The sequence below is a fragment of the Mobula hypostoma genome, chromosome 4, assembly GCF_963921235.1.
Source record: "Mobula hypostoma chromosome 4, sMobHyp1.1, whole genome shotgun sequence".
In the NCBI taxonomy this organism is placed as follows: domain Eukaryota; kingdom Metazoa; phylum Chordata; class Chondrichthyes; order Myliobatiformes; family Myliobatidae; genus Mobula; species Mobula hypostoma.
Window position 1 is genome coordinate 198,847,627 of NC_086100.1, and position 26,645 is coordinate 198,874,271.

Below are 26,645 nucleotides of genomic sequence, written 5' to 3' on the forward strand. Positions count from 1 at the left end.
GTGACCGCGGGGGTTTCCTCCGGGTGCTCCAGTTCCCTCCCGCATTCCTAAAACATACGGGTTAGGGTTGATGAGTTGTGGGCACGTACTTGCCCCCTTCACATCCTCAGACTGCTGGTTGTTGAGACAAACGACGCATTTCAGTGTGTGTTTTGATGTACGAGGCGAATGTCTATCTCTTTATCGGGAGGCTGGGAGGCGTGTGGGGGGGTGAGTTTACAGAGGGGAGTGTGTAGACTGAGCGGCTACGTCCAGGTCCGGTGTTCCCCAACCCCTCGGGATCGGATCCAAGGCCTCAACCCTCTCCCCCCCCCCCCCCGCCCCCCGTTATCACGCATCGGGCTGTCTACTGGGTAGGTGAGCGATCAAAGGGAGGGGGCACCTTGCACAGATATGCCACTGCGCCCCTACGCGTGTAAGTATGCGCGCACGCTGGGCGTGAACGCGCGTGTTCACGGGTTACAGGTCACGGGATGGATGATGCTGAGCAGCGGCTGTGGGGTGGACGGGAGAGGAGGGGAGGAATGTGATGGACGAGGCTGCACGGTTACTCAGGTTCCACGGTCTAACTGTAGGGCGGCAGTGACGAGAAACTCAGCCGGAACTCTTCGCCTTCCAGAAGTTTCCTGAAGAGGAGACAGACAGAAACGGGCAGAAGGTGAACGACAGACAGAGTCTGGTCTCCTAAACTCCCCGAGAGGGAAGCCTCTCCCCCTCCCCCGCCCAGTCTCTCATATCGGCCGTGACCCCCTTCCTCCCCTTCACCCTATCACTCCCAAAAAACCATTCAGCCCATCGATTCTGCCTTTCCATGTCTGATTTACCATCCCTCTCAGTCCCATCCCCCCGCCTTCTTCCCATAACTTAGACGTCCTGACTAATCAAGAACCTATCCACCTCCTCGTTTTCAACCCCCTCCTGCACTCCACCATTCTCCCGTCTCTCTCCTCACCTTAACTACACCCTCTTTCCCCTCCTCTCCATCTCTTTCTTACCCTTCCCTTCATCCCTCTCCCTCACTACATTTCACTCCCCTCCGTCCTCTCCCCTATCCTATACCTTCCACTTCCTCCTGAAACCCTCTCCTCCTCTTCCTCACTCCATTCTTCTGTCCCTCCCCTTCCACTCCTTTCTGCATTGCCTTACACTCCCTCTCCTCCCCCTCCCATCTCCGCCATTCCTCTTCCCCTTTCCTCACTCCACCCCTCTATGCCTCCCTCCCCCTTTCTTGTCACTCCTCTTACCCATTCACCCTCACCCTCCCTCCGCACGCCTCTGCCTCCCCTCCATCCCTCGGACACTACCTGTAGGCGGCGATCTCGATGTCCAGAGCCATCTTGACGTTGAGCAGGTCCTGGTATTCCCTCAGGTACCGCGCCATCTCCTGCTTCGCCTCGTGGATCTCCTTCTCCAGTTCATTGATGCGGTCCTGAGCGCAACACAACAGCCTTCACTCAGCGCTGTCGCAGGGAGACCCGGGGGGGGGGGCGCACCATACCGCCAGCCCCCACAGCCCTCTGCCCCGCCTACCCACCACCCAGGCGGTCGGAGTCCAATCTCTGTCCCGCAACCGGGGCACGGAACTGAAAGCTGCAGTATAACGGGTGGTCAAAGCTCCCGACTCATCACCGGCACCGGCCGACCCGCCGGCAAGGACACAGATACAGAGAGGTGCCGGAAAAGAGCCAGTAACATCAGGAAGGATCCCACCCACCCTGCCCATGGACTGTCTGCCCCCACCCCCCGTCAGGGAGGAGGCTCCGTAGCATCCATGCCAGGACCACCAGACTCAAAAAGAGTTACTTCCACACCCCCCCCCCAGCAGTGAGGCTCCACCCACTAACCCACCCCCACCACCAATACTTCCTCATTTCCGATCACAGTCAAGTCCTGTACGGACACTCCTGTGCCCAGCGCCGCTTTATAGACATACAATCCATGCATATCGGCTATCTTGCGTATCTATATTAATTATGTTCTTTTATTATTGTGTTCTCCATCTTATTGTGTGTGTTTTTGTGCTGCATCGGATCCGGAGTAACAATTATTTCATTCTCCTTTACACTTACGTACTGGAAATGACATTAAACAATCTTGAAATTGTGTATATATGCAGATCTATCTATCGATCGATCTCTCTCAGGTAAACATATAGCGGGAACCGGTTCCAACCGATTTGATCGATAGATATAGAAACGGCTGAAAGTGATTCTGTATTCGTTCTGAATAATTTGAGTACAATTCCCCACCCCACCCCCGCCCCCTCTCGGCCTTCACCCTGACAGTGCCTTTGAACATCCTGCTGCAATGCGGTAGTGTTGGGGTGGGGTGGGTGGGTGGGGGTATTTTTCAACAAATGCCTGATGACGCCTCATTTCTATCCTCCGCTTTTTAACCCCTTTATACACCTCCCTCCTCCCAGCAACACGAACAATGCCCAGGTTAACCACTCACCCTCCCCTACCTTCTACCGGCTCTGCACCAGACACAACCTGCCCGCTCACAGGGCCACCGGGAGCAATGCGGAGCTTCCCAGTCCCGAGAGCGCGTAGATTTCTTGTTTTAACTTACAGTATTTTTTATGTTCCGCAATGTACTGCCGCCACGAAACATCAGATTTCACGACATATGCCAGTGAGAAGAGTAAACCTGATTCGGTTACTGTCGACTTCAGCACCCTCCCACTGACCTTCAAATGCCCCCACCTCCCGATAGAAGCACCGGTGTTTCCGCTCTGTCGCCCCTTTGCGCACTGCGTCTGCATCACCTCAGTGCGCTGCGGAGAAACATCCCAGACCCGTGCGTCTGTCCACCTTCCTCCGCGCACCAAACCTCTTGGCTTCGTCGATCACTTAACCCTTCTCCTAAAGCCGCGCTGCTGCAGGGCAGACAACGCCTGCTTCTACCTGCCTCCCCGCGTCACTGAAGCCCCTCATGCTTGCCACTATCTTCTCCCGGCATCCACATCCACGCCGACGTCTGGACCCACCGCTCCCATCCTCCTTCCGTCCCCCACCTAGTCTCAGCAACTGGCTTCCCTCACATGGTCCTTGCCCAGATTACGCTGCCGCCTGGTGATTACCTACCAGGTCAGGGTGCGCCTGGCCCTTGCTCACCTGCCTGGCGCCTAGTGTTTACCGGCACAGGGACTGGATCCGATCTAGACCGACACATCTGGACTGCCCCTTGCCCCCTCACCAGATTCTTGCCTACGTAGTATTGGCATCTGCCCTTCTACCTGGGATTAGTTCCCCTCGCGGGGTCCTTGCCCATCTGCCCTCTCATCTGGCACTGCCACCTGCGCCCTCACTTGGTCCGGTCAGGCCAGCTCTCGCTGACAACTCCCAGCCCGCACATGCAGGCACTTGCCACTCTCCGCCCAGCTAATGGCGTTCCAGACTCATGACCTGCAGCCTATTTGACCCCAGCTCTCAGTCACAGTCCTTGATCTAACCAGACAGCTCAACCAGCTGATCCAGGCTCTCACTCACCCTGTGTCTAGTATCTGTTCTCGCGGGCTTTGTGGCCCCTCGTGGCTTGCGGTCTATTATTTAGCTCTGCTTTTGGACCAAGCGCCTTATCACGCTGCACCCTCACCTGGTACTTGCCAACCTCCTTGGCTTGCCGCTCCTCCAGGCTCTCCAGCTGTTTCTGCAGGGAGTCGATGACACTGCGGAGCCCGTCGATCTCGGAGCGGCGAGACTGCAGCAGCCGGTGGTATTCGGCCGTCTCCTCGCGGATGGAGCGCACCGCTTGGCTGTTGCGGCTCGCCAGCTCGGAAACGGTGGCGAACTTGGTGCGGTACCAGTCCTCGGCCGCCTGCATGTTCTTGTGCGCCAGCTTCTCGTATTGGCAGCGGATCTCCCGCAAGGCCACCGACAGGTCGGGCTTGGCTACCTCCACCTCCACGGTCAGGTGCGCCGCCTGGATCTGCGCCGCCAGTTCGGCACTTTCCTCGCCGTGCACCTTCTTTAGGAAAGCGATCTCCTCCACCAGCGAGCTGATGGAGCCCTCCAAGTCGCTGTTGGCCAGGAGCACCTTGTCGGCGCTCTCCCGCGCCTTCTGCAGCTCGCCTTCGGCCTCCATGCGGAGCCTCACCTCCTCCTCGTACCTAAAGTCAGAGAGTCAGAGAACACTACAGCACACAAGCAGGTTCTTCGACCCATCTAGTCCATGCCGAAGCAATAGTCTGCATAGTCCCATTGACGCACACCCGGACCTTAGATCTCGCATCCATCTACCTACCCAAACATCGCTAAAACATTGCAATCCACGGCATCGCGTTTAACACTCTGAGTTTAGTTCCCCCTCTGCTTCCCTTAAATATTTCCCCTCTAAACCCATGACCTCCATTTTTAGTCTCGTGTATCCTCAGTGCAAAACGCCTGCTTGCATTTACCCTCTCTGTACCCAACATAATTTTGTACATGTCAATCGATTCTCCCCTCATTCTCCAACGCTCCAGGTAATAAAGTCCTAGTTTATTCAACCACCCCCCCCCCAGTCCCGACAACAGCTCTGTGCGTTTTCCCTGAACTCTCTACCTTTCCTTGGCCTGCCCGTAGACATCACGGAGGCGCTCCCTTTCCGCTTCCATCCTGGCCTTCTCGGCGCTCTCGGCATCCACCAGCGCCCTCAGTCCCCGGATCTCCTCCTCGTAGATCTGGTGCAGGCGGGACGGGTCGCTCTGTTTCTGGCGGAGCGCCTCCAGCTCCACCAGCAGCACCTTGTTCTGCTGCTCCAGGAAGTGCACCTTCTCGATGTAGGTGGCGAAGCGGTCGTTGAGGTCCATCAGCTGCTCCCGCTCCTGGGCGCGCAGAGTCAGCAGCTCGGCGTTCAGGCTGCTCACCTGGGCCAGGTCCACCCGCTCGGCGAGCTCGGGCAGCGAGGACACCGAGCTAGTGCGCACTGAGCGCTTGGGGGTGCTCGAGCGGTGCACGGTGTACAGGCTGGAGGAGATGCTGGACTTGGCGGTGCGGCCATAGCGGTGGTCTTCCCAAGGTTTCCGCAGGGGGCTGAAAGGGTCGTAGGCGCTCATCGTGTCTCCGGGTTTCTCCTCGTTCTCTCTTGCTCCTTCTGGGTCCCTCCTGATCTTTCCCGCTCCCTCCGCACTGCGCCAAAGTCACCGCACCAGCGCAATGCCCCGTGTGCTCCTATTTATGGAGCGAGGGGCAGAGGAGGCGGGCCCTCTCTCGAGCTTCTCCTCCGAGAGTGGGCAGAGGCTCCTTATTGATCCATCGACCGACCAATCAGAAGAAAGTCCGCATTCTGGACACTGTGGTTCACAATTAAATATCAGCAAAAAAAAGTGACGAGGGAGGGTGTGGAAAATAAAACAAACGGGATCGTGGTGGAGGCGTGGGGTAGGATTTTAACCTTAAACGCAAGAGGTTAAGGGTCTTGGCCCTAAACGTCGACTGTTTATTCTTCTCCGTAGATGCTGTCAATAGACAATAGGTGCAGGAGTAGACCATTCGGCCCTTCGAGCCAGCACCGCCATTCACTGTGATCATGGCTGATCATCCACAATCAGTATCCAGTTCCTGCCTTATCCCCATAACCTTTGATTCCGCTATCTCTAAGAGCTCTATCCATCTCTTCCTTGAAAGCATCCAGAGGCTTGGCCTCCACAGCCTTCTGGGGCACAGCATTCCATATATCCACCACTCTCTGGGTGAAAAAGTTTTTCCTCAACTCCGTTCTAAATGGCCTACCCCTAATTCTTAAACTGTGGCCTCTGGTTCTGGACTCCCCCATCAGGGGGAACATGCTTCCTGCCTCTAGCGTGTCCAATCCCTTAATAATCTTATATGTTTCAATCAGATCCCCTCTCATCCTTCTAAATTCCAGTGTATACAAGCCCAGTCGCTCCAGTCTTTCGACATATGACAGTCCCGCCATCCCGGGAATTAACCTCGTGAACCTACGCTGCACTCCCTCAATAGCATGAATGTCCTTCCTCAAATTTGGAGACCAAAACTGCACACAGTACTCCAGGTGTGGTCTCACCAGGGCCCTGTACAACTGCAGAAGGACCTCTTTGCTCTTAGACTCAATTCCCCTTGTTATGAAGGCCAGCATGCCATTAGCTTTCTTCACTGCCTGCTGTACCTGCATACTTACTTTAAGTGACTGATGTACGAGAACACCTAGATCTCGTTGTACTTCCCCTTTTCCTAAATCGACTCCATTTAGATAATAATCTGCCTTCCTGTTCTTGCCACCAAAGTAGATAACCTCACATTTATCCACATTAAACTGCATCTGCTATGCTTCTGCCCACTCACTCAGCCTGTCCAAGTCACCCTGCATTCTCATAGCATCCTCCTCACATTTCACACTGCCACCCAGCTTTGTGTCAGCTGCAAATTTGCTAATGTTACTTTTAATTCCCTCATCTAAATCATTAATATATATTGTAAACAGCTGTGGTCCGAGCACTGAACCCTGCGGTACCCCACTGGTCACCGCCTGCCATTCTGAAAGGGACCCGTTAATCGCTACTCTTCGTTTTCTGTCAGCCAGCCAATTTTCAATCCATGTCAGTACTCTGCCCCCAATACCATGTGCCCTAATTTTGCCCACTAATCTCCTATGTGGGACTTTATCAAAGGCTTTCTGAAAGTCCAGGTACACTACATCCACTGGCTCTCCCTTGTCTATTTTCATAGTTACATCCTCAAAAAATTCCAGAAGATTAGTCAAACACGATTTCCCCTTCGTGAATCCATGCTGACTCAGACCAATCCTGTTACTGCTATCCAGATGTGTCGTATTTTCATCTTTTATAATTGACTCCAGCATCTTTCCCACCACTGACGTCAGGCTAACCGGTCTATAATTCCCTGTTTTCTCTCTCCCTCCTTTCTTGAAAAGTGGGACAACATTAGCCACTCTCCAATCCACAGGAACTGATCCTGAATCTATAGAACATTGGAAAATGATTACCAATGCGTCCACGATTTCTAAAGCCACCGCCTTAACTACCCTGGGATGTAGACTATCAGGTCCAGGGGACTTATCAGCCTTCAGACCCAACAGTCTATCCAACACTATTTCCTGTCTGACTTGCTGTTTTCTTCCAGCATTTTGTGCGTGTTGCTCTGGATTCGACAGAATCTCCTGTTATCTCTTACCGATGAGTGTTTCTAGATGGGCCAAGTAGCCTAAATTGCTCCTATATCTTGTGGCCTAAATTGTTTTACACAGAGGGTGGTGGGAGCCGGTAATATGCTGCCAGCGGTGGTGATAGAGGCAGACACAGTGAGGACATAAAAGAGGCATTCAGACAGAAGATAGAGGGGGAATCTGGAGGCACGCTCAATCTGCTGGCAGCATCTCTGGGGGTGCAGCCAGATGGGATTAGTTAGGATGCTATCGCGGTCGGCACGGACACCGTGGGCCGAAAGGCCTGTTCCCGTGCTGGACTGTTCCGTACTCTGGAACAGAAAGTGGGCGCTGGTCGCTGCCTCCTGTGCCCGGCTCGGAGCTGAACATTCAGCCCATCGACCATAGAAGCACGGGAACAGGAACAAGCCACTCATGTTGCATTGGATCATGGAAAGGCCAATCGGCCCCTCGGGAAAATTCTAGCATTTAATTGGGTCAGTACAGTTTGCCTGTTCTTTCCCCCGTGCACCCCCCACCCTCCCGCACACACACACACACAATATCGGGGGCAGGGAAACAAGACTCCTGACACAGATTGCAGAACCCTTGCCGAAGCGGGGACACAGAACACAGAACGGTGCAGCACAGGAGCGGGGCCTTCCTACGGTGGTGGCCGGCTGGCCAGGGTGATGCCTCGAGTGGGAGCACAGGTTCATTGGAGCAGGCCTCTACTCGCTGTCGCGGGAAATTAGCGGGATCTAAATGATCACTGCTCAAGGGGACACGGGAGGGTTGTTCGCCTCCATCTGACTGCGCAGGGGTGGGGCAATCAAGAGTAAAATGAGGATAAGAAGTAGAATTAGGCCATTCAGCCCATCGAGTCTGCTCCACCATTCCATCATGGCTGATTTATTATCCCCCTAAACCCCATTCTTCTGCCGCCTTCTTGTAATCTTTGCTATCCTGACTAATCGATAACCTATCAATTTCTGCTTTAAATATACCCAATGACTTGGCCGCCACAGCCGTCTGTGGCAATTAATTCCACAGATTCAGCACCCTCTGGCTAAAGAAATACCTCCTCATTAATTCCCTCGCCAGAAGGGGTGAATTCTCTATCCGGGGAAGCTGTGTCTCAGTCACCGAGGTTCATTCGGAAAAGAGTCACACAGTACAGAAGCAGGCCCTTCGGCCCGTCTAGTCCAAACCGACCAAGATTCCCATCTAAGCCAGTCAGTCCAAAGTCCCCACGTTTATTCTGCATCCTTGAAACCCTTTTCAATCCCTTTTCCAGTCCAGGTATTTCTCAAATGCTGTTAATGAACCTGCCGCAATCACTTCCTCTGGCAGCTCACTCCCTATCCTGACCACCTTCTGGGCGAAAATCCTCCCCCTCGGGTCCCCTTTAAATCACAAACACAAGAGATTCTGCAGCTGCTGGAAATCCAAAGCAACACACACAAAATGTTGTCTTTTATTCACCTCTACAGATTCCGCTTGACCTGCTGAGTTCCTGCAGCATTTTACGTATGTCGATAGGGATCGATTCTTTTTCTTTCTCTGTTAAGGTAATGCAGGGAAAGATGATCAGCGGGAAGGGGCTGAGTAAGGAGATCGATAATAACCTTATTGACTGGGGCAGCAGGCGTCAAAGTAGTCAAAGTCAAAGTCACCAAGTCGGCACAAGTCCGCCTGTGCACGGATGAAATGAAAAGCTTACTCACAGACGCAGAGCGTCAGATGATGGTGATAATAATATCAGGAAATTTACAAAGAAAAGTAACATTTCAGAAAACATTGCGTACACCCAAATGCACTGAGATTAACACTACCTAGGACACAAGGGGGCAGAGGAAATACAGACATTAAAATTTTACACAACAGTCAGATAAAATTTCTAAGTATATATTTTCATCATCAAAAACAGGATTCAGCACTCCACGTGAGCAAATGCAATTCTGATAAGAAGTACACACCACGAAACTTAAATGGGAGTGGAATACAGAAAAATGAAGAAATTATCACTATAGAAGAAAATGTTAACCAATGGAAGAGTATGACCCTCCATGGAAGACAACCCCATGGTCTGAGCAGACGAGATGTCAACAAGGAAGCGTCGAACACATGGCTCAGAATTGGAGATCTCTTCACAGAAACAGAAGCGTTCCTTGTGCCAATACAAGCCCAAGTGGTAAACACAAAATAAATCAAAAATACATATAAAAGAACCAACAAATTAAAGATGATAAATGTAGAAAATGCCAAGAAAAACCAGAAACAATCCAACACATTACAGGATCCCGTAGCAGTTTAACTCAATCTGATTACTTACACAAGCACAATCAAGTGCCAAACATCATTCACCAAGATCTTGCTTTAAAATACAAACTCATAAAAGAAATCACACCTTACTATAAATACAAACCTGATCCAGTTTTAGAATCAGAGTCCTACAAATTCTATTATGACTGATCGATTATTACAGATAGGACAATCTATAATAACCATCTGGATATAATAATACAGGATAAACAAGCAAGGGCAACTTATTTCAAAGGTTTCAAAGGTACATTTAATGTCAGAGATAGAACTGAATAGATATAGCCATTCCAAACACAGATAACACACAGAAAACAATAAGTGAAAAAACTCCAGAAATATGCTGAATTAAAAGGGAAAATTGAAAGACTATGGAAAATGAACAGGGTATACATTGTCACTATAATATCTACAACTGGTATCATCCCCAAGTCACAACACAATAGCATTAAACTATTAGGGCTACACAGCAATATTTATGTGAATCTTCAGAGAGCCACAATACGAAACCCCGCTAGAATAGTCCGAAAGTTCCTAGCATTTGAGAAATAAACCTGCTTGTCTATGCCTATACCTCAAGTTTCACCAGTCTGATCTGAGAAAAAAATCAGTAAGTATAATAATCGCACAGTTATAAGATCAAATTTCAAAGTAAATTTATTATAAAAGTACATATATGTCACCATACACAACCCTGAGATTCATTTTCTTGAGGGCATACACAGTAAATCCATGAATCATAACAGAATCAATTAAAGACCGGACCAACAGGACGGACAAACAACCAATGTGCAAAAGACAACAAAAGAGAAAATAATTACGCAATAAATATCGAGAACAAGAAATGAAGAGTCCTTGAGAGTGGGTCTATCCTGTAACACGCTGTAAGGTTTCACAGCTAAGGCTAACATAACGGCTTCTATGTAATGTTTCACTGCTAATGTAATGGATTCTCTGTAGCAGCAATGTTTGGGTTGTGTCGAGAGATAACGGGGGCTTTGGAATGTATGTTATCCAATGGGAGAAATGTTGTTCTTTCTCGTGAGTCTGGAAGAGAGATTTTTGCAGTCTTTCGTCGGGGAGCGATGGAGAGAGAGGACGTGAATGGAGAAAGTCGGAGGACCACCGGACGGAGTGGACTGAGGAGCGAGGGTCCGAGGGTTCAAAAGTCCGAGTGTCCGAGGGTCGGCGACTCTCGGAGGTCGACGGGAACAAATGAACCAACAGTGAGCTCCAACGATGCACAATAGACGTTTTCCTTAAAATGGGCCCTTTTGCTTTTTATTTTCTTTACTAACCTTCTATCCAGATTAATAGAAACATAGAAACATAGAAACATAGAAAATAGGTGCAGGAGTAGGCCATTCGGCCCTTCGAGCCTGCACCGCCATTTATTATGATCATGGCTGATCATCCAACTCAGAACCCAGCCTTCCCTCCATACCCCCTGACCCCTGTAGCCACAAGGGCCATATCTAACTTCCTCTTAAACATAGCCAATGAACTGGCCTCAACAGTTTGCTGTGGCAGAGAATTCCACAGATTCACCACTCTCTGTGTGAAGAAGTTTTTCCTAATCTTGGTCCTAAAAGGCTTCCCCTCTATCCTCAAACTGTGACCCCTCGTTCTGGACCTCCCCAACATCGGGAACAATCTTCCCGCATCTAGCCTGTCCAATCCCTTTAGGATCTTATACGTTTCAATCAGACCCCCCCTCAATCTTCTAAATTCCAACGAGTACAAGCCCAGTTCATCCAGTCTTTCTTCATATGAAAGACCTGCCATCCCAGGAATCAATCTGGTGAACCTTCTTTGTACTCCCTCTATGGCAAAGATGTCTTTCCTCAGATTAGGGGACCAAAACTGCACACAATACTCCAGGTGTGGTCTCACCAAGGCCTTGTACAACTGCAGTAGTACCTCCCTGCTCCTGTACTCGAATCCTCTCGCTATAAATGCCAGCATACCGTTCACCTTTTTCACCGCCTGCTGTACCTGCATGCCCACTTTCAATGACTGGTGTATAATGACACCCAGGTCTCGTTGCACCTCCCCTTTTCCTAATCGGCCACCATTCAGATAATAATCTGTTTTCCTATTTTTGCCACCAAAGTGGATAACTTCACATTTATCCACATTAAATTGCATCTGCCATGAATTTGCCCACTCACCCAACCTATCCAAGTCACCCTGCATCCTCTTAGCATCCTCCTCACTGCTAACACTGCCACCCAGCTTCGTGTCATCCGCAAACTTGGAGATGCTGCACTTAATTCCCTCATCCAAGTCATTAATATATATTGTAAACAACTGGGGTCCCAGCACTGAGCCTTGCGGTACCCCACTAGTCACCGCCTGCCATTCTGAAAAGGTCCCGTTTATTCCCACTCTTTGCTTCCTGTCTGCTAACCAATTCTCCACCCACACCAATACCTTACCCCCAATACCGTGTGCTTTAAGTTTGCACACTAATCTCCTGTGTGGGACCTTGTCAAAAGCCTTTTGAAAATCCAAATATACCACATCCACTGGTTCTCCCCTATCCACTCTACTAGTTACATCCTCAAAAAATTCTATGAGATTCGTCAGACATAATTTTCCTTTCACAAATCCATGCTGACTTTGTCCGATCATTTCACCGCTTTCCAAATGTGCTGTTATCACATCCTTGACAACTGACTCCAGCAGTTTCCCCACCACCGACGTTAGGCTAACCGGCCTATAATTCCCCGGTTTCTCTCTCCCTCCTTTTTTAAAAAGTGGGGTTACATTAGCCACCCTCCAATCCTCAGGAACTAGTCCAGAATCTAACGAGTTTTGAAAAATTATCACTAATGCATCCACTATTTCTTGGGCTACTTCCTTAAGCACTCTAGGATGCAGACCATCTGGCCCTGGGGATTTATCTGCCTTCAATCCCTTCAATTTACCTAACACCACTTCCCTGCTAACATGTATTTCACTCAGTTCCTCCATCTCACTGGACCCTCTGTCCCCTACTATTTCTGGAAGATTATTTATGTCCTCCTTAGTGAAGACAGAACCAAAGTAATTATTCAATTGGTCTGCCATGTCCTTGCTCCCCATAATCAATTCACCTGTTTCTGTCTGCAGGGGACCTACATTTGTCTTTATCAGTCTTTTCCTTTTTACATATCTATAAAAGCTTTTACAGTCCGTTTTTATGTTCTCTGCCAGTTTTCTCTCATAATCTTTTTTCCCCTTCCTAATTAAGCCCTTTGTCCTCCTCTGCTGAACTCTGAATTTCTCCCAGTCCTCAGGTGAGCCAGTGGGTTGTGTGTTTAAATCTGTGCTGGTATGGATGCTTCTGAGGTGGAGCGGTGGTGCACCTCCGTGGGGTTACCGGTGACTAATGCGTGCGTGTTGAGTGGGGTGTTAATTCGATTTTTGAGTACGGTTAAAGTTGAAATTGTAGCGCGGAGATTTGATAAAATGGCGGGCTCAGACCTTGTTTTAGTTCAGACTAGGGCTGACGTAACGGCGGTGGGACGGCCAGCGTCTATCGGTGCCCCAGCTGAGGCGGGGCCATGGTCTGTCCATACTGTCAGGGAGGAATAGAAGGTAGCCGAGCGGGCCGAGTCACAAGTTGAATTTCCTGCAGTTGGGGGCGGAGACTTCAAAGACAGAGTTCTATCGTTTCTAAGGAGGCTTATGGGAGTCTGCAAGGAGAAGGTTGGGGAGAATTTTCTGGGGATATTGTCTGTGCATCTGGTGTTTCGAGCTGCTTTTGAGCAAGTGCGTGGCTGCATTGGTCCCGATACCGAATTTAAACGAGAGACTGTATGGTTCACCCAGTTGAAGCCAATGGTGGTACGGCCCGGGGAAGTAGCGAGAGTGATGGGAACCTCCAACTTTCCCGGAGTATCTGAGGGCGAAGCCCTCTGTTTTCGCTCCGGAAGACCTCGCGGGGGATGCCCCTGGCGCACCTGTTCCTGGTGACGGTAATGTCCAGTGTTCCTGTGAGACAAGCCAAGGAAAAACTATATGAAAAATGGGGGAAGTTGACAGCGAAGATAGAGGCGGTTACCACTCCGCCAAGGCCCCAGACTGTGAGCGCTCTGCCCTCGTTCCTCGGGTTCTGTGGTATATGCTGCCTTTCGCTAACTCCCCATTGATTGAGGAAGAGACTCCCGGCCCTTCTCCCATTGAATTAGATGAGGGGGTGTGGAGATCTCAGAGAATTAGGAGACCCCCAGATAGGCTGGCCTACGTAGCCCCAGGGGAACGGAGAGTGACCCCTACTGTGTTGGGGAGCTATGTCACTGCCTTTTACACCTGGATTTGGATTTGTGTTCTACAGCAGGGGGTCCCCAACCTTTTTTGCGCTGCGGACCGGTTTAATAGTGACAATGTTCTTGCGGACTGGCTGATCCCGGGGGGGGGGGGGGGTAGGGTTGCCAACGGACAAGAGTAGCAGGCAAAAAAAAGTTGTGCTTACCCCGAGAAAGACTACAATGACCATGAAGTCTTGCGCGGGCACCAGTGCGCATGCGTGTACCTGCTGATAGTATTCTCTGCAGATCTTTTTTGGCGATTCTGTTCGCGGGGGTGGGGCAGGTGTTAATCACGACCGGAATATTGGTAATAAAGGGCTAATATACTCAATTTCGTTTCTAAAAGGGTTTATCTAACGAATTTAATATTAAACACGCAGCGCATATTTTCCTCGCATGAATATAGTGATAAGTCAATCATCAGGGGAGGACAGGGGAGCTTGAAGTAAGTGTTGAAAGAACTTCCAGTAGAAGTGGTAGAGGCAGGTTCGATATTACTTAAAGAAAAATTGGATAGGTATATGGACAGGAAAGGAATGGGGGGTTATGGGCTGAGCGCAGGTCGGTGGGACTAGGTGAGACTAGCTTTCGGCATGGACTAGAAGGGCCGAGATTGCCTATTCCCGTGCTGTAATTGTTATATGGTTATATAAGTCACTTATCAGTCAATAGCATCATAACATTTTAAGTAATGTTTGGATATTAAACACATATTTTCTCCGTATGAACATATAAAATCATTGCAACACACCAATATCACTGAATCAGTGGGAGCCCTGGGCTTGTTTTCCTGCAACAAGACGGTCCTATCGAGGGGTGATGGGAGACAGCGATACTCGAAGGGGGTTCCTTATGTCCAGTCTATTCCCCAATTTAGTTTTCGTCGCATTCATCACAGAGATATGTTGGAAATGGAAGCAACGTTTTCAGTGCTTTCGTAGCTATCTCAGGATATTTAGCCTTGACCTTGATCCAGAATGCCGGCAGAGATGTTATGTCAAACATACTTTTCAGCCCGCCGTCATTTGCAAGCTCGAGGAGTTGATCTCCTTCCCGCGCTGACATGGATGACGCGCGGGTAATGACCTTGTGTGCGTTCAAGCTCAACAGTGGGCGTGACAGGGGATGAGGAAAGGTGCAGCTGACTCATATCGCCAAATCATATCACTTCCTCACGGCCCGGTAGCAAATTCTCTGCGGCCCGGTTGTTGGGGACCGCTGTTCTACAGGAAGGGTTGGCGAATTGTCTCAACACCATGAGGGCATGACTAAATGTGGTGGGGGGAGAGTGTAACACGCTGTAAGGTTTCACTGCTAAAGCTAATGTAATGGCTTCTATGTAATGTTTCACTGCTAATGTAGCAGCAATGTTTGGGTTATGACGAGAGATAACGGGGCTTTGGCGTGTGGGTCTATCCAATGGGAGAAATATGGTTCTTTCTTGTGAGTCTGGAAGAGAGATTTTCGCGGTCTTTCGTCGGGGAGTGATGGAGAGAGAGGACGCGAATGGAGAGAGTCGGAAGACCCCCGGACGGAGTGGACTGAGGGGCGAGGGTCCGAGGGCCGGTGACGCTCGGAGGTCGACGGGAACAAATCAACGGACAGAGAGCTCGAACGATGCGCAATAGACTTCTTCCTTAAAATGGGCCCTTTTGCTTTTTATTTTCTTTACTAACTCTCTATCCAGATTAATATTTATAAAGTTCAGTCACTTAATCGCATATCGTGTACTGTTCGATATTTTGCGGTGCGGATTTGTAACCGGGCAACACATCACGCAGCATCCACACGAACGAGATTTCTCAGTCTGGCGGGGCCAGAAGTTGTTTTCCCCGAGACGAACACGTGCTGACCGAGCCTGAGGGTTACAATAATTTGTGGGAACAGTTCAGTGATGGGGCAATTGAAACTGAGTTAAGATATCCCCTGTGGTTCAAGAGCCTGATGCTTGAGGGGTATAACTGAACCTGGTCGTGAGTCCTGAGGCTCCTGCACCTTCTTCCTGATGGCAGTAAGTGGGAAGAGAGCATGGCCTGGCTGGTGGAGGGCCATGATGATAGATGCTGCTTTCCTGTGACCGCCATCCGTGGAGATGCGCTCAATGATGGGGAGGGCTTTACCCCGAAGGACTTTTTCTAGGATTTTCCGCCCAAGGACATTGGTGTTTCTACGCCAGGCCGTGATACAATGAGTCAATATACTCCCAGTTATAGAGGTTTGTCAAAGCTTTGGATGTCATGCTGAATCTTCACAAACTCGCAAGGAAGTAGAGGCGCTGCCGTGCTCTCTTCGTAATGTACTTACCTACCGGCTCCTTGACAGGTTCTCTGAAATGATAACAGCGAGGAATTTAAAGTTGCTGACCCTCTCCACCTCTGATCCCCCGATGAGGACTGGCTCATGGACTTCTTGGTTTTCTCCTCCTGAAGTCAACAATCAGCTCCTTGGTCTTGCTGACACTGAGTGAAAGGTTCTTGTTGTGGCGCCACTCGGCCAGATTTTTAATTCTCCTTCCTGTACGCTGACCAAATTTGAGTAGACAACAGATGCAGTTCAAAGTGCTTTACAATGTGATCATCAGAATCAGAATCAGGCTTAGTATCACCCACATATGTCTCGGAATTTGTTGTTTTGCGGCAGCAGTGCAATACAACACATAATAAAATCTGTAACTTATAATCAGCATATGTAAAAATAAAATCAGGAGTGCAAAAAAAGGAAAAAGTGAAAATAAGAAAGTAAAAGACGAAATTATGTTAGCTAATAAGCTGCATTCACAAGAAAACATAACCTGAATTTGCATTAAACGCAGAATTTCGAGGTACACATTTGTCCGCATTGACGTGATCGGGACAGGGGAGAGGTGGAGGGAGGTGGTGGGTGCGGGGGGGGGGGTGAGTGGAAGACGGCTGGGAGGCTGCTGAGGAGCCCATCAGGGAAGCGGAGGCTGTGCTGAGTGCTGACTCTGCCGTTTCCTTGTGCCGCACTCCGAGAGGAGCAGACTGCAGGCGGGCAGGAGCTGTGAAACACAAACTATCCGCGCTGCCGGCGTCGGTGCTGCAGAGCCCCGTCCGGCTCCCGGACCAGGATCCTCTCGTTAACCAGGGACAGCGTGTTAGAGCCCCGAGTTATCTATCCCCACCCCATCACCAGCAACCCCTCCGCCACTTGTGGTCAGCGTTTCTCCATCCCTCCTGCCCTCTCCTGCCTGGTCTCCCTTTGCTTTTCATTCACAACCCCAGTTGCCCACTCCTTCCCCACACCCTCCTGCAGCCCCTCCCTCCCTCCCTCTCCCTTCACTCACACTCTCTCCCGCCCCCTGCCCCTCTCCCTTCCGTCCCTCACCGCTCTCTTCCCTCCATCCCCTCCCCTTCTCCCTCACCGCTCTCTTCCCTCCATATCCTCCCCTTCTCCTTCCCCCTCCCCTCCCTCCATATCTTCCCCTTCTCCTTCCCCCTCCCCCTCCCCTCACTCCATCCTCTCCCCTCCCTCCATCCCCTCCCCTTCTCCCTCCCCCTCCCCTCCCCTCCCTCCATCCCTTTCCTCCCCCCCCCCCCCGCCTTCCACACACCCTCTGCAGCGAGATTTGTGGTTCAGTGAACCTTCGCCAGTACCCCGTCCCCATCTCCCCGTCCCCCGCTGTCGGGCTTTCCAAAGTTGAAAATTCGAAGTATAAATATGTCACCATATACAGTACTGGATTCATTTTTTGCGGGCATACTCAATAAATCCAATAACCATTATAGAATCAATGAAAGATCTTATCAACAGGACGGACGACCAGTGCCCAAAATAGAATAAATTTTGCAAACACAAAAGAGAAAATAATAATAATAATAAATAAGCAATAAATATTGAGAACATCGGATGAAGATTCCTTGAAAGTGAGTGCATGGGTTTTGGGAGCAGATCAGTGATGGAATGAGTGAAGTTATCCCCTTTTATTCAAGAGCCTGTTGGTTGAGGGGTAAAAACTGTTCCTGAAGCTGGTGGTGTGGGTCCTGAGGCTCCTGTACCTGCGGCAGTGAGAAGGGAGCATGGCCTGGGTGGTGGTGATAGGGGTCCCTGCTGATGGAGGCTGTTTTCCTGTGTCGATGTGCTCAATGGTGGGGAGGGCTTTACCCGGGATTAACTCGGCCGTATCCACTACTTTTTGTAGGATTTTCTGTTCAACGGCACTGGTGTTTCTATACCAGGCTGTGATGCAACCAGTCAGTATACTCTCTTCTGTAGACTTGTGTCAAAGTTTGGGGTGTCATGCCGAATCTCGGTAAAGTCCGAAGGGAGCAGAGGCGCTGTCAAGCTTTCTTTCGTTAGAGCCCGTAGGTAAGCGCAATTCCGAATTCCCTCTCACCCCTGTAGAGCTCTGCATCCCCTCTCCCCCTCCCCACGCCACCCCCGTGGGCTCTCCATCGCTTCCTTCGAGGCCCCGGGACACCAGAATGTCACAGCAGCAGAGCGGGGTGAGATGGGGGAGGGGAAGGAGGAGCGTGGGATCGCATCGCTCGCCCAATGTCAAAGGGACACCGGTATCCGCAGCCATGCGCTTTCTCGCACCCGCAGCGCACATCGGGAATGCCTCTCTCACACACACTCAAACACACACACACATTCTCCCCCTCTCTCACACAGACACACACTCAAACACCCACACACACACACACACACATTCTCCCTCTCTCACACATAGACACACACTCAAACACCCACACACACATATTCTCCCTCTCTCTCACACACACAAAACACACCCACACATTCTCCCTCTCTCACACATAGACACACACTCAAACACCCACACACACATATTCTCCCTCTCTCACACACACAAAACACACCCACACATTCTCCCTCTCTCAAACATAGACACACACTCAAACACCCACACACACATATTCTCCCTCTCTGTCACACACACAAAACACACCCACACATTCTCCCTCTCTCAAACATAGACACACACTCAAACACCCACACACACATATTCTCCCTCTCTGTCACACACACAAAACACACCCACACATTCTCCCTCTCTCAAACATAGACACACACTCAAACACCCACACATAACCACACACATCTCTCTCACACACTCACTAACTCTCCCACACACACACATCTCTCAGATACACTCTATCTCTCTGACACACACACACTCGATCTCTCACACACACTCTGTCTCTCTCTCACACACACCCTATCGCTCTCTCTCACACACTCTATCTCTCTCACACACACACACATTCTCCCCTCTTTGTCTCACACACATACACAACCACACACATGCACACACACATTCTCCCCCTATCTCACACCCCCATACACACAAAACCACACAGACAGACATATTCTCTCTCACACACACAAGCGCACACACATACATACATTCATGCTGTCTCCCTCCCTCCCACCCACCATCGACACCCCTAATATGGCAGGGGGATGGGAACTGGTATGATAGAGCTGAGGATGAACCAGCAGGTTTACAAGTAGATGACGGGTGTAACATGAATGTGAGGAAGGACAAGCCAATGATTGGGTACAAGTGCAGGCAGAGCAAAAAGTTAGATTGTACCACAGAGGCTGAATTCAAAAGGGTGAAGAATGCAGGACTAAAGGTGATATATTTAAACGTGTGTAGCATCCGGAATAAGGTGGACTAGCTCATGGTGCAATTAGAGATTGGCGGTATGACATTTTGGGCATCACTGAGTCATGGCTGAAAGAAGGCCGTAGTTGAGAGCTTAACGTCCACAGATATACTTCGTATCAAAAGGACAGGCTGGAAGGCATAAGTGGTGGTGTGGCTCTGTTGGTCAGAGATGGAATTACATCTTTAGAAAGAGGTGCATGGAGTTAAGAAACTGCAAGGGTAAAAAAAAAATTATGGGAATCATATATAGGCCTTCAAATAGTAGCCCAAGATGTGGGATTGAGATTGCAAAGGGATATGGAAAGGGCATGTAATAAGGGTAATGTCACAATTGTAATGGGAGACTTCAATATGCAAGGGGATTGGAAAAATCAGGTTGGTGTGGAGAGGGAATTTGTTGAATGCCTATGGGCTAGCTTTTCAGAGCAGCTTGTGGTTAAGTCTGTTGGGGAAAGGCCATCTTAGATTGGGTGTTGTGTAATAACCTAGATCTTATTAGGAAGCTTAATGTAAAGGGACCCTAAGGAGGCAGTGATCATAATATTATTGAATTCATACTGCAATTTGAGAGGGAGAAGCATAACTCACATGTATCAGTATCACAATGGAATAAAGGGAATTACAGAGGCATGAAAGGGGAGCTTGTCCATGTGGATCAGAGGGGGATACCGGCGGGGATGACAGCAGAGCAGAGATGGCTGAAGTTTCTGGGAATAGTTCACAAGGCACAGGATAGATATGTTCCACAGAGGAAGAAGTTCTCAAATGGCAGGGGAAGGCAACTGTGGCTGACAAAGGAAGTTAAGGGCTGTATAAAAGCCAAGGAAGGGGCATATAGCGTAGCAAAAGGGAGTGGGAAGTTGGATGATTGGGAAGCTTTTAAAATCCAACAAAAGGCAACTGAAAAGCTATAAGATGGAAAAAGATGAAATATGAAAGCAGACTAGACAATAATATAAAGCAGGGTACCTAAAGTTCCTTCAGTTACGTAAAGAGTAAAAGGGAGGTAAGAGTTGATAGTGGACCAGTGGAAAATGACACTGGTGAGGTAGTAATGGGGGACAAAGAAATGGCAGATGAACAATGGGTACCTTGCATCTGTCCTCACTGTGGAAGACACTAGCAGAGCGCCAGAAGTCCACGAGTGTCAGGGAGCAGGAGTGAGTGCCATTGCTATTACAAAGGAAAAATTGCTAGGTAAACCGAAAGGTCTTGAGGTGGATAAGTCACCTGGGCCAGACTACATCCCACAGCCCTGAGAGAGGTTGTTGAAGTGATGACAGATGCATTGCTCATGATTTTTCAAGAATCACTTGATTCTGGCATGGTTCCAGAGCATACAAATGTCACTCCACTCTCTACGAAGGGAGGAAAGTAAAAGAATGCAAATTATAGGCAAGTTAGCCCGACCTCATGGTGTTACAGGAAAGATACTGGCATGGATAGAGGAATGGCTGACAGGCAGGAGGCAGTGAGTGGGAATAAAGGGACTTTTCTGGTTAGCTGCCAGTGACTAGTGGTGTTCCTCAGGGGTCAGTATTGGGACAACTACTTTTCACATTGTTTATCACTGATTTAGATAATGGAATTGATGGCCTTGTGGCAAAGTTTGCAGATAATACGAAGATAGGCAGAGGGGTAGGTAGTGCTGAGGAAGCAATGCAATTGCAGCAGGACTTAGACAAATTGGAAGAAAGGGCAAAAGGTGTCAGATGGAATATAGTGTAGCGAAATGTATGATAATGCATTTTGGTAAAGGAACAATCGTGTGTACTGTTATCCAAATAGGGAGAAAATTCACACATCAGAAGTGCAGGGGGACTTAGGAGGCCTTGTGCAAGACTCCCAGAAGGTTAATTCACAGGTTGCATCTGTGGTAAAGAAGCAAATGCAATGTTGGCATTTATTTCAAGGGGAATAGAATATAAAAGCAAAGAGAGAGTCCAGAGGGGGTTCACGAGGATGATTCCAGGAATGAAGGAGTTAACATATAGGAATGTTTGACAGCTTTGAGGTTGTTTGGGGAACACGGGCGAGGGGGGGGGGATCTCATTGAAACCCACCAAATTTTGACAGGACTAGATAGGGTGGATGTGGAGAGGATGCTTCCTGTGATGGGGGTATCCAGAACAAGAGAGCACAGCCTCAGAATTGAGGGGGTGACCCTTTAGAACAGAGGTAAGGAGGAATTATTTTAGCTAAAGAGTAGTAACTCTGTGGAATGCTCTGCCACAGACTGCAGTGGAGGCCAAGTCCATAGGTATATTTAAGGCGGAAGTTGATCATTTCATGATTGATCAGAGCATCAAAGGATGTGGTGAGAATGACGTTGAGTGGGATCTGGATCAGCCACGATGGAATGGTGGAGCAGACTCGATGGGCTGAATGGCTTCATTCTGCTCCTATGTTTTATGGTCTTGTAGACTCTCTCTCTTGCACACACACACACACACACACAACATTCTTTCTCTCTATTGCGCACGCACCACACACACACTGAGAAATTCTCAAACAACAGGAATTCTGCAGATGCTGGAAATTCAAGCAACACACATCAAAGTTGCCGGTAAACGCAACTTTCTGCGTCAGGTGCTCCCGATGTGGCCTTTTATATATTGGCGAGACCCGACGCAGACTAGGAGACCGCTTTGCTGAACACCTACTCTCTGTCTGTCAGAGAAAGCAAGATCTCCCATTGGCCACACATTTTAATTCCACATCCCATTCCCATTCTGACATGTCTATCCACGGCCTCCTCTACTGTAAAGATGAAGCCACACTCAGGTTGGAGGAACAACACCTTATATTCCGTCTGGGTAGCCTCCAACCTGATGGCATGAACATCGAGTTCTCTAACTTCCGCTAATGTCCCACCTCCCCCTCGTACCCCATCTGTTACTCATTTTTATACACACATTCTTTCTCTCACTCTCCTTTTTCTCCCTCTGAATATACCCCTTGCCCATCCTCTGGGTCCCCCCCCCACACTCCTTGTCTTTCTTCCCGGACCTCCTGTCCCATGATCCTCTTGTATCCCTTTTGCCTATCACCTGTCCAGCTCTTGGCTCCATCCCTCCCCCTCCTGTCTTCCCCTATCATTTTGGATCTCCCCCTCCCCTTCCAACTTTCAAATCCCTTACTCACTCTTCCTTCAGTTAGTCCTGACGAAGGGTCTCGGCCTGAAACGTCGACTGCACCTCTTCCTAGAGATGCTGCCTGGCCTGCTGCGTTCACCAGCAACTTTGATGTGTGTTGCTCAGAAATTCTCTCTCTCTATCTCATACACACACACAGCCCCGGTGTGGCTGTGAACATGACACATGGTGCAATGGGTGACAGTGTAGGTAAACCTGCCCCAGACACAGCTGACAAGGACTACTGCATCCATCCACTCCGACAACCCCAGCTGAGCCACACCTCTCCCTCTCCTTCAGCAGCCCTCAACCTCTTAACAATCAGACCGAGTACATCCCCTCTCCTCCCCCTCACCATCCACCCACCAGGGCAGTGATAACAGTGCTGTGTCAAACTAAGATAACTAGTAATTACAAACCAGAGAAACCCTGCGGATGCTGGAAATCTGAGCAACACACCCAAAATGCCGGAGGAACTCAGCAGGGCAGGCAGCATCTGTGGGAAAACATTCAGTCGGCGTTTTGGGCCAAGACCGTTTGACATAACTAGAAGTGAAATGCCTAACTAAACCAAACCTTTCTTCCTACACCTCGGTCATCTACACTTCCAAGTACCTATCTAAGAGACTCCTCCACCACCCTGGTAGCACGTTTCCGAGACTCACCACTTTGTAAAAAAAACACTTGTCCCATACATCTGCTTTGAATTTGCCTCCTCTTACCAATGTATGTCATCTGCCGGTAGACATTTCAGCCCTAGGGTAAAGATACTGGCCAACCATCTAATTTGTCTACCACTCTCAGGATTTTATAAACCTCTATCAGATCTTAAGACCATAAGACCATAAGACAAAGGAGCAGAAGTCGGCCATTCGGCCCATCGAGTCTGCTCCGCCATTTTATCATGAGCTGATCCATTCTCCCATTTAGTCCCACCTCCCCCCGCCCCGCCTTCTCACCATAACCTTTGATGCCCTGGCTACTCAGATACCTATCAATCTCTGCCTTAAATACACCCAATGACTTGGCCTCCACTGCTGCCCTTGGCAACAAATTCCATAGATTCACCACCCTCTGACTAAAAACATTTCTTCACTTTTCTGTTCCGAATGGGCGCCTTTCAATCCTTAAGTCTTGCCCTCTCGTACTAGACTCCCCCATCATGCGCAACAACTTTGCCACATCCACTCTGTCCATGCCTTTCAACATTCAAAATGTTTCTATGAGGTCTCCCCTCATTCTTCTAAACTCCAAGGAATACAGTCCAAGAGCAGACAAACGTTCCTCATATGTTAACCCTCTCATTCCCGGAATCATTCTAGTGAATCTTCTCTGTACCCTCTCCAACGTCAGCACATCCTTTCTTAAATAAGGAGACCAAAACTGCCCACAGTACTCCAAGTGAGGTCTCACCAGCGCCTTATAGAGCCTCAACATCACATCCCTGCTCCTATACTCTATTCCTCTAGAAATGAATGCCAACATTGCATTCGCCTTCTTCACTACCGACTCAACCTGGAGGTTAACTTTAAGGGTATCTTGTACGAGGACTCCCAAGTCCCGTTGCATCTCAGAACTTTGAATTCTTTCCCTATTTAAATAATAGTCTGCCCGTTTATTTCTTCTGCCAAAGTGCATAACCACACACTTTCCAACATTGTATTTCATTTGCCACTTCTTTGCCCATTTTTCCAATCTATCCAAGCCTCTCTGCAGACTCTCCATTTCCTCAGCACTATCGGCCCCTCCACCTATCTTCGTATCGTCAGCAAACTTAGCCACAGAGCCATCTATTCCATAATCCAAATCGTTGATGTACAATGTAAAAAGAAGCGGCCCCAACACGGACCCCTGTGGAACACCACTGGTAACTGGCAGCCAACCAGAATAACCAGCCAACCTTTATTCCCACTCTCTGTTTCCTGCCAATCAGCCAACGCTCTATCCACGTATGTAATTTTCCCGTAATTCCATGGGCTCTTATCTTGTTAAGTAGCCTCATGTGTGGCACCTTGTCAAAGGCCTTCTGAAAATCCAAATACACAACATCCACTACATCTCCCTTGTCTAGCCTACTGGTAATTTTCTCAAAAAATTGTAATAGGTTTGTCAGGCAGGATTTTCCTTTAAGGAATCCATGCTGAGTTCTGCATATCTTGTCATATGCCTCCAGGTACTCTGTAACCTCATCCTTGACAATCGACTCCAACAACTTCCCAACCACCGATGTCAAGCTAACAGGTCTATAATTTCCTTTTTGCTTCCTTGCCCCCTTCTTAAATAGCGAAGTGACATTTGCAATCTTCCAGTCCCGTGGAACCATGCCAGAATCTATCGACTTTTGAAAGATCATCGCTAATGCTTCCGCAATCTCCACAGCTACTTCCTTCAGAACACGAGGGTGCATTCCATCTGGTCCAGGAGATTTATCTACCTTTAGCTTATTCAGCTTCCTGAGTACTTTCTCTGTCGTAATTGTGACTGCGCACACTTCTCTTCCCTGCCACCCTTGAGTGTCCGGTATACTGCTGATGTCTTCCTCAGTGAAGACTGATGCAAAATACTCATTCAGTTCCTCCACCATCTCCTTCTCTCCCATTACAATTTCTCCAGCATCATTTTCTATCGGTCCTATATCTACTCTCACCTGTCTTTTACTCTTTATATACTTGAAAAAGCTTTTAGTATCCTCTTTGATATTATTTGCTAGCTTCCTTTCATAGTTAATTTTTTCCCTCTTAATGACCTTCTTAGTTTCCTTTTGTAAGGTTTTAAAAACTTCCCAATCCTCTGTCTTCTCACTAATTTTTGCTTCCTTGTATGCCCTCTCCTTTGCTTTAACTTTGGCTTTGACTTCTCTAGTCAACCACGGTTGCATCCTTTTTCCATTCGAAAATTTCTTCTTTTTTGGAATATACCTGTCTTGCACCTTCCTTACTTCTCGCATAAAGTCCAGCCACTGCTGCTCTGCCGTCTTTCCCGCCAGTGTCCCTTTCCAGCAACATACATCAAAGTTGCTGGTGAACGCAGCAGGCCAGGCAGCATCTATAGGAAGAGGCGCAGTCGACGTTTCAGGCCGAGACCCTTCGTCAGTCCTGACGAAGGGTCTCGGCCTGAAAGGTCGACTGCGCCTCTTCCTATAGATGCTGCCTGGCCTGCTGCGTTCACCAGCAACTTTGATGTATGTTGCTTGAATTTCCAGCATCTGCAGAATTCCTGTTGTTAGTGTCCCTTTCCAGTCAACTTTGGCCAGTTCGTCTCTCATGCCACTGTAATTTCCTTTACTTCACTGAAATACCGACACATCAGATTTCGGCTTCTCTTTTTCAAATTTCACAATAAACTCAGTCATGTTATGATCACTGTCTCCTAAGGGTTCCTTCACCTCAATCTCTCCAATCACCTCCGGTTCATTACACAATACCCAATCCAGTACAGCCGATCCCCTAGTGGGCTCAGCAACAAGCTATTCTAAAAAGCCATCTCGCAGACATTCTACAAATTCTCTCTCTTGAGATCCAGTGCTGACCTGATTTTCCCACTCCACTCGCATGTTAAAATCCCCCACAATTATCATAACACTGCCCTTCTGACAAGCCTTTCCTATTTCCTGTTGTAATTTGTAGTCCGAATCCCTGCAGCTGTTTGGAGGCCTATAAATAACTGCCATCAGTCTCTGTCACTCTAGAAAATAAACCAAGTCTGTCCAACCTTTACTTACAGCACATCCTCTAAAGATTAACGTAACTTATTCACTTAAGACCATCACCCACCCTGGACATTCTCTCTTCCCGCTGCCCCATCGGGCAGAAGATACAATAGCCTGAAAGAACGTCCCACCAGGCTCCAGGACAGCTATCCCATTGGTACAGGACTATTGAACGGTTCTCCAGTACGATAAGATGGACTCTTGGCCTCACAGCCTACCTCATCCGCCTGCACTGCAATTTCTCTGTAACTGTAACACTTTATCCATTATTTATCCTTTCCCTTGCACCAACCCAATGTACTGATAACTTGGTCCATATGGCCAGCTTGCAAAACAATTCTTTCACTGTATCCCGGTACGTGTGACAGTAATAAACCAATTTACCAGTTACATGGTGCAAGTCACCACATGGCATCTGCCCACAC

At 48.9% G+C, this 26,645-nt stretch overlaps 1 protein-coding gene across 1 annotated transcript; it reads right to left on the reverse strand.

Moving 5' to 3' along the window:
- Positions 1-313: 313 nt before the first annotated feature.
- Positions 314-5,123, reverse strand: neff2 (neuronal intermediate filament family member 2). The gene is made up of 4 exons (XM_063047186.1): positions 4,545-5,123; positions 3,598-4,111; positions 1,305-1,429; positions 314-626 (listed from the first exon to the last, which is right to left on the reverse strand). The coding sequence occupies exons 1-4, from the start codon at positions 5,036-5,038 to the stop codon at positions 566-568; spliced, it is 1,194 nt and encodes a 397-aa protein (XP_062903256.1). The 5' UTR covers positions 5,039-5,123; the 3' UTR covers positions 314-565.
- Between the last annotated feature and the right edge of the window lie 21,522 nt (positions 5,124-26,645).

Bases quoted from the DNA above. Each gene is read 5' to 3' on its own strand.
- neff2 (XM_063047186.1), bottom strand. From the start codon at position 5,038: ATGAGCGCCTACGACCCTTTCAGCCCCCTGCGGAAACCTTGGGAAGAC. The intron at 4,112-4,544 runs GTAGAGAGTTCA...CTCTGACTTTAG, and splicing joins TACGGGCAGGCCAAGGAAAG to GTACGAGGAGGAGGTGAGGC. The intron at 627-1,304 runs GTAGTGTCCGAG...TCTCCTCTTCAG, and splicing joins ATCGAGATCGCCGCCTACAG to GAAACTTCTGGAAGGCGAAG.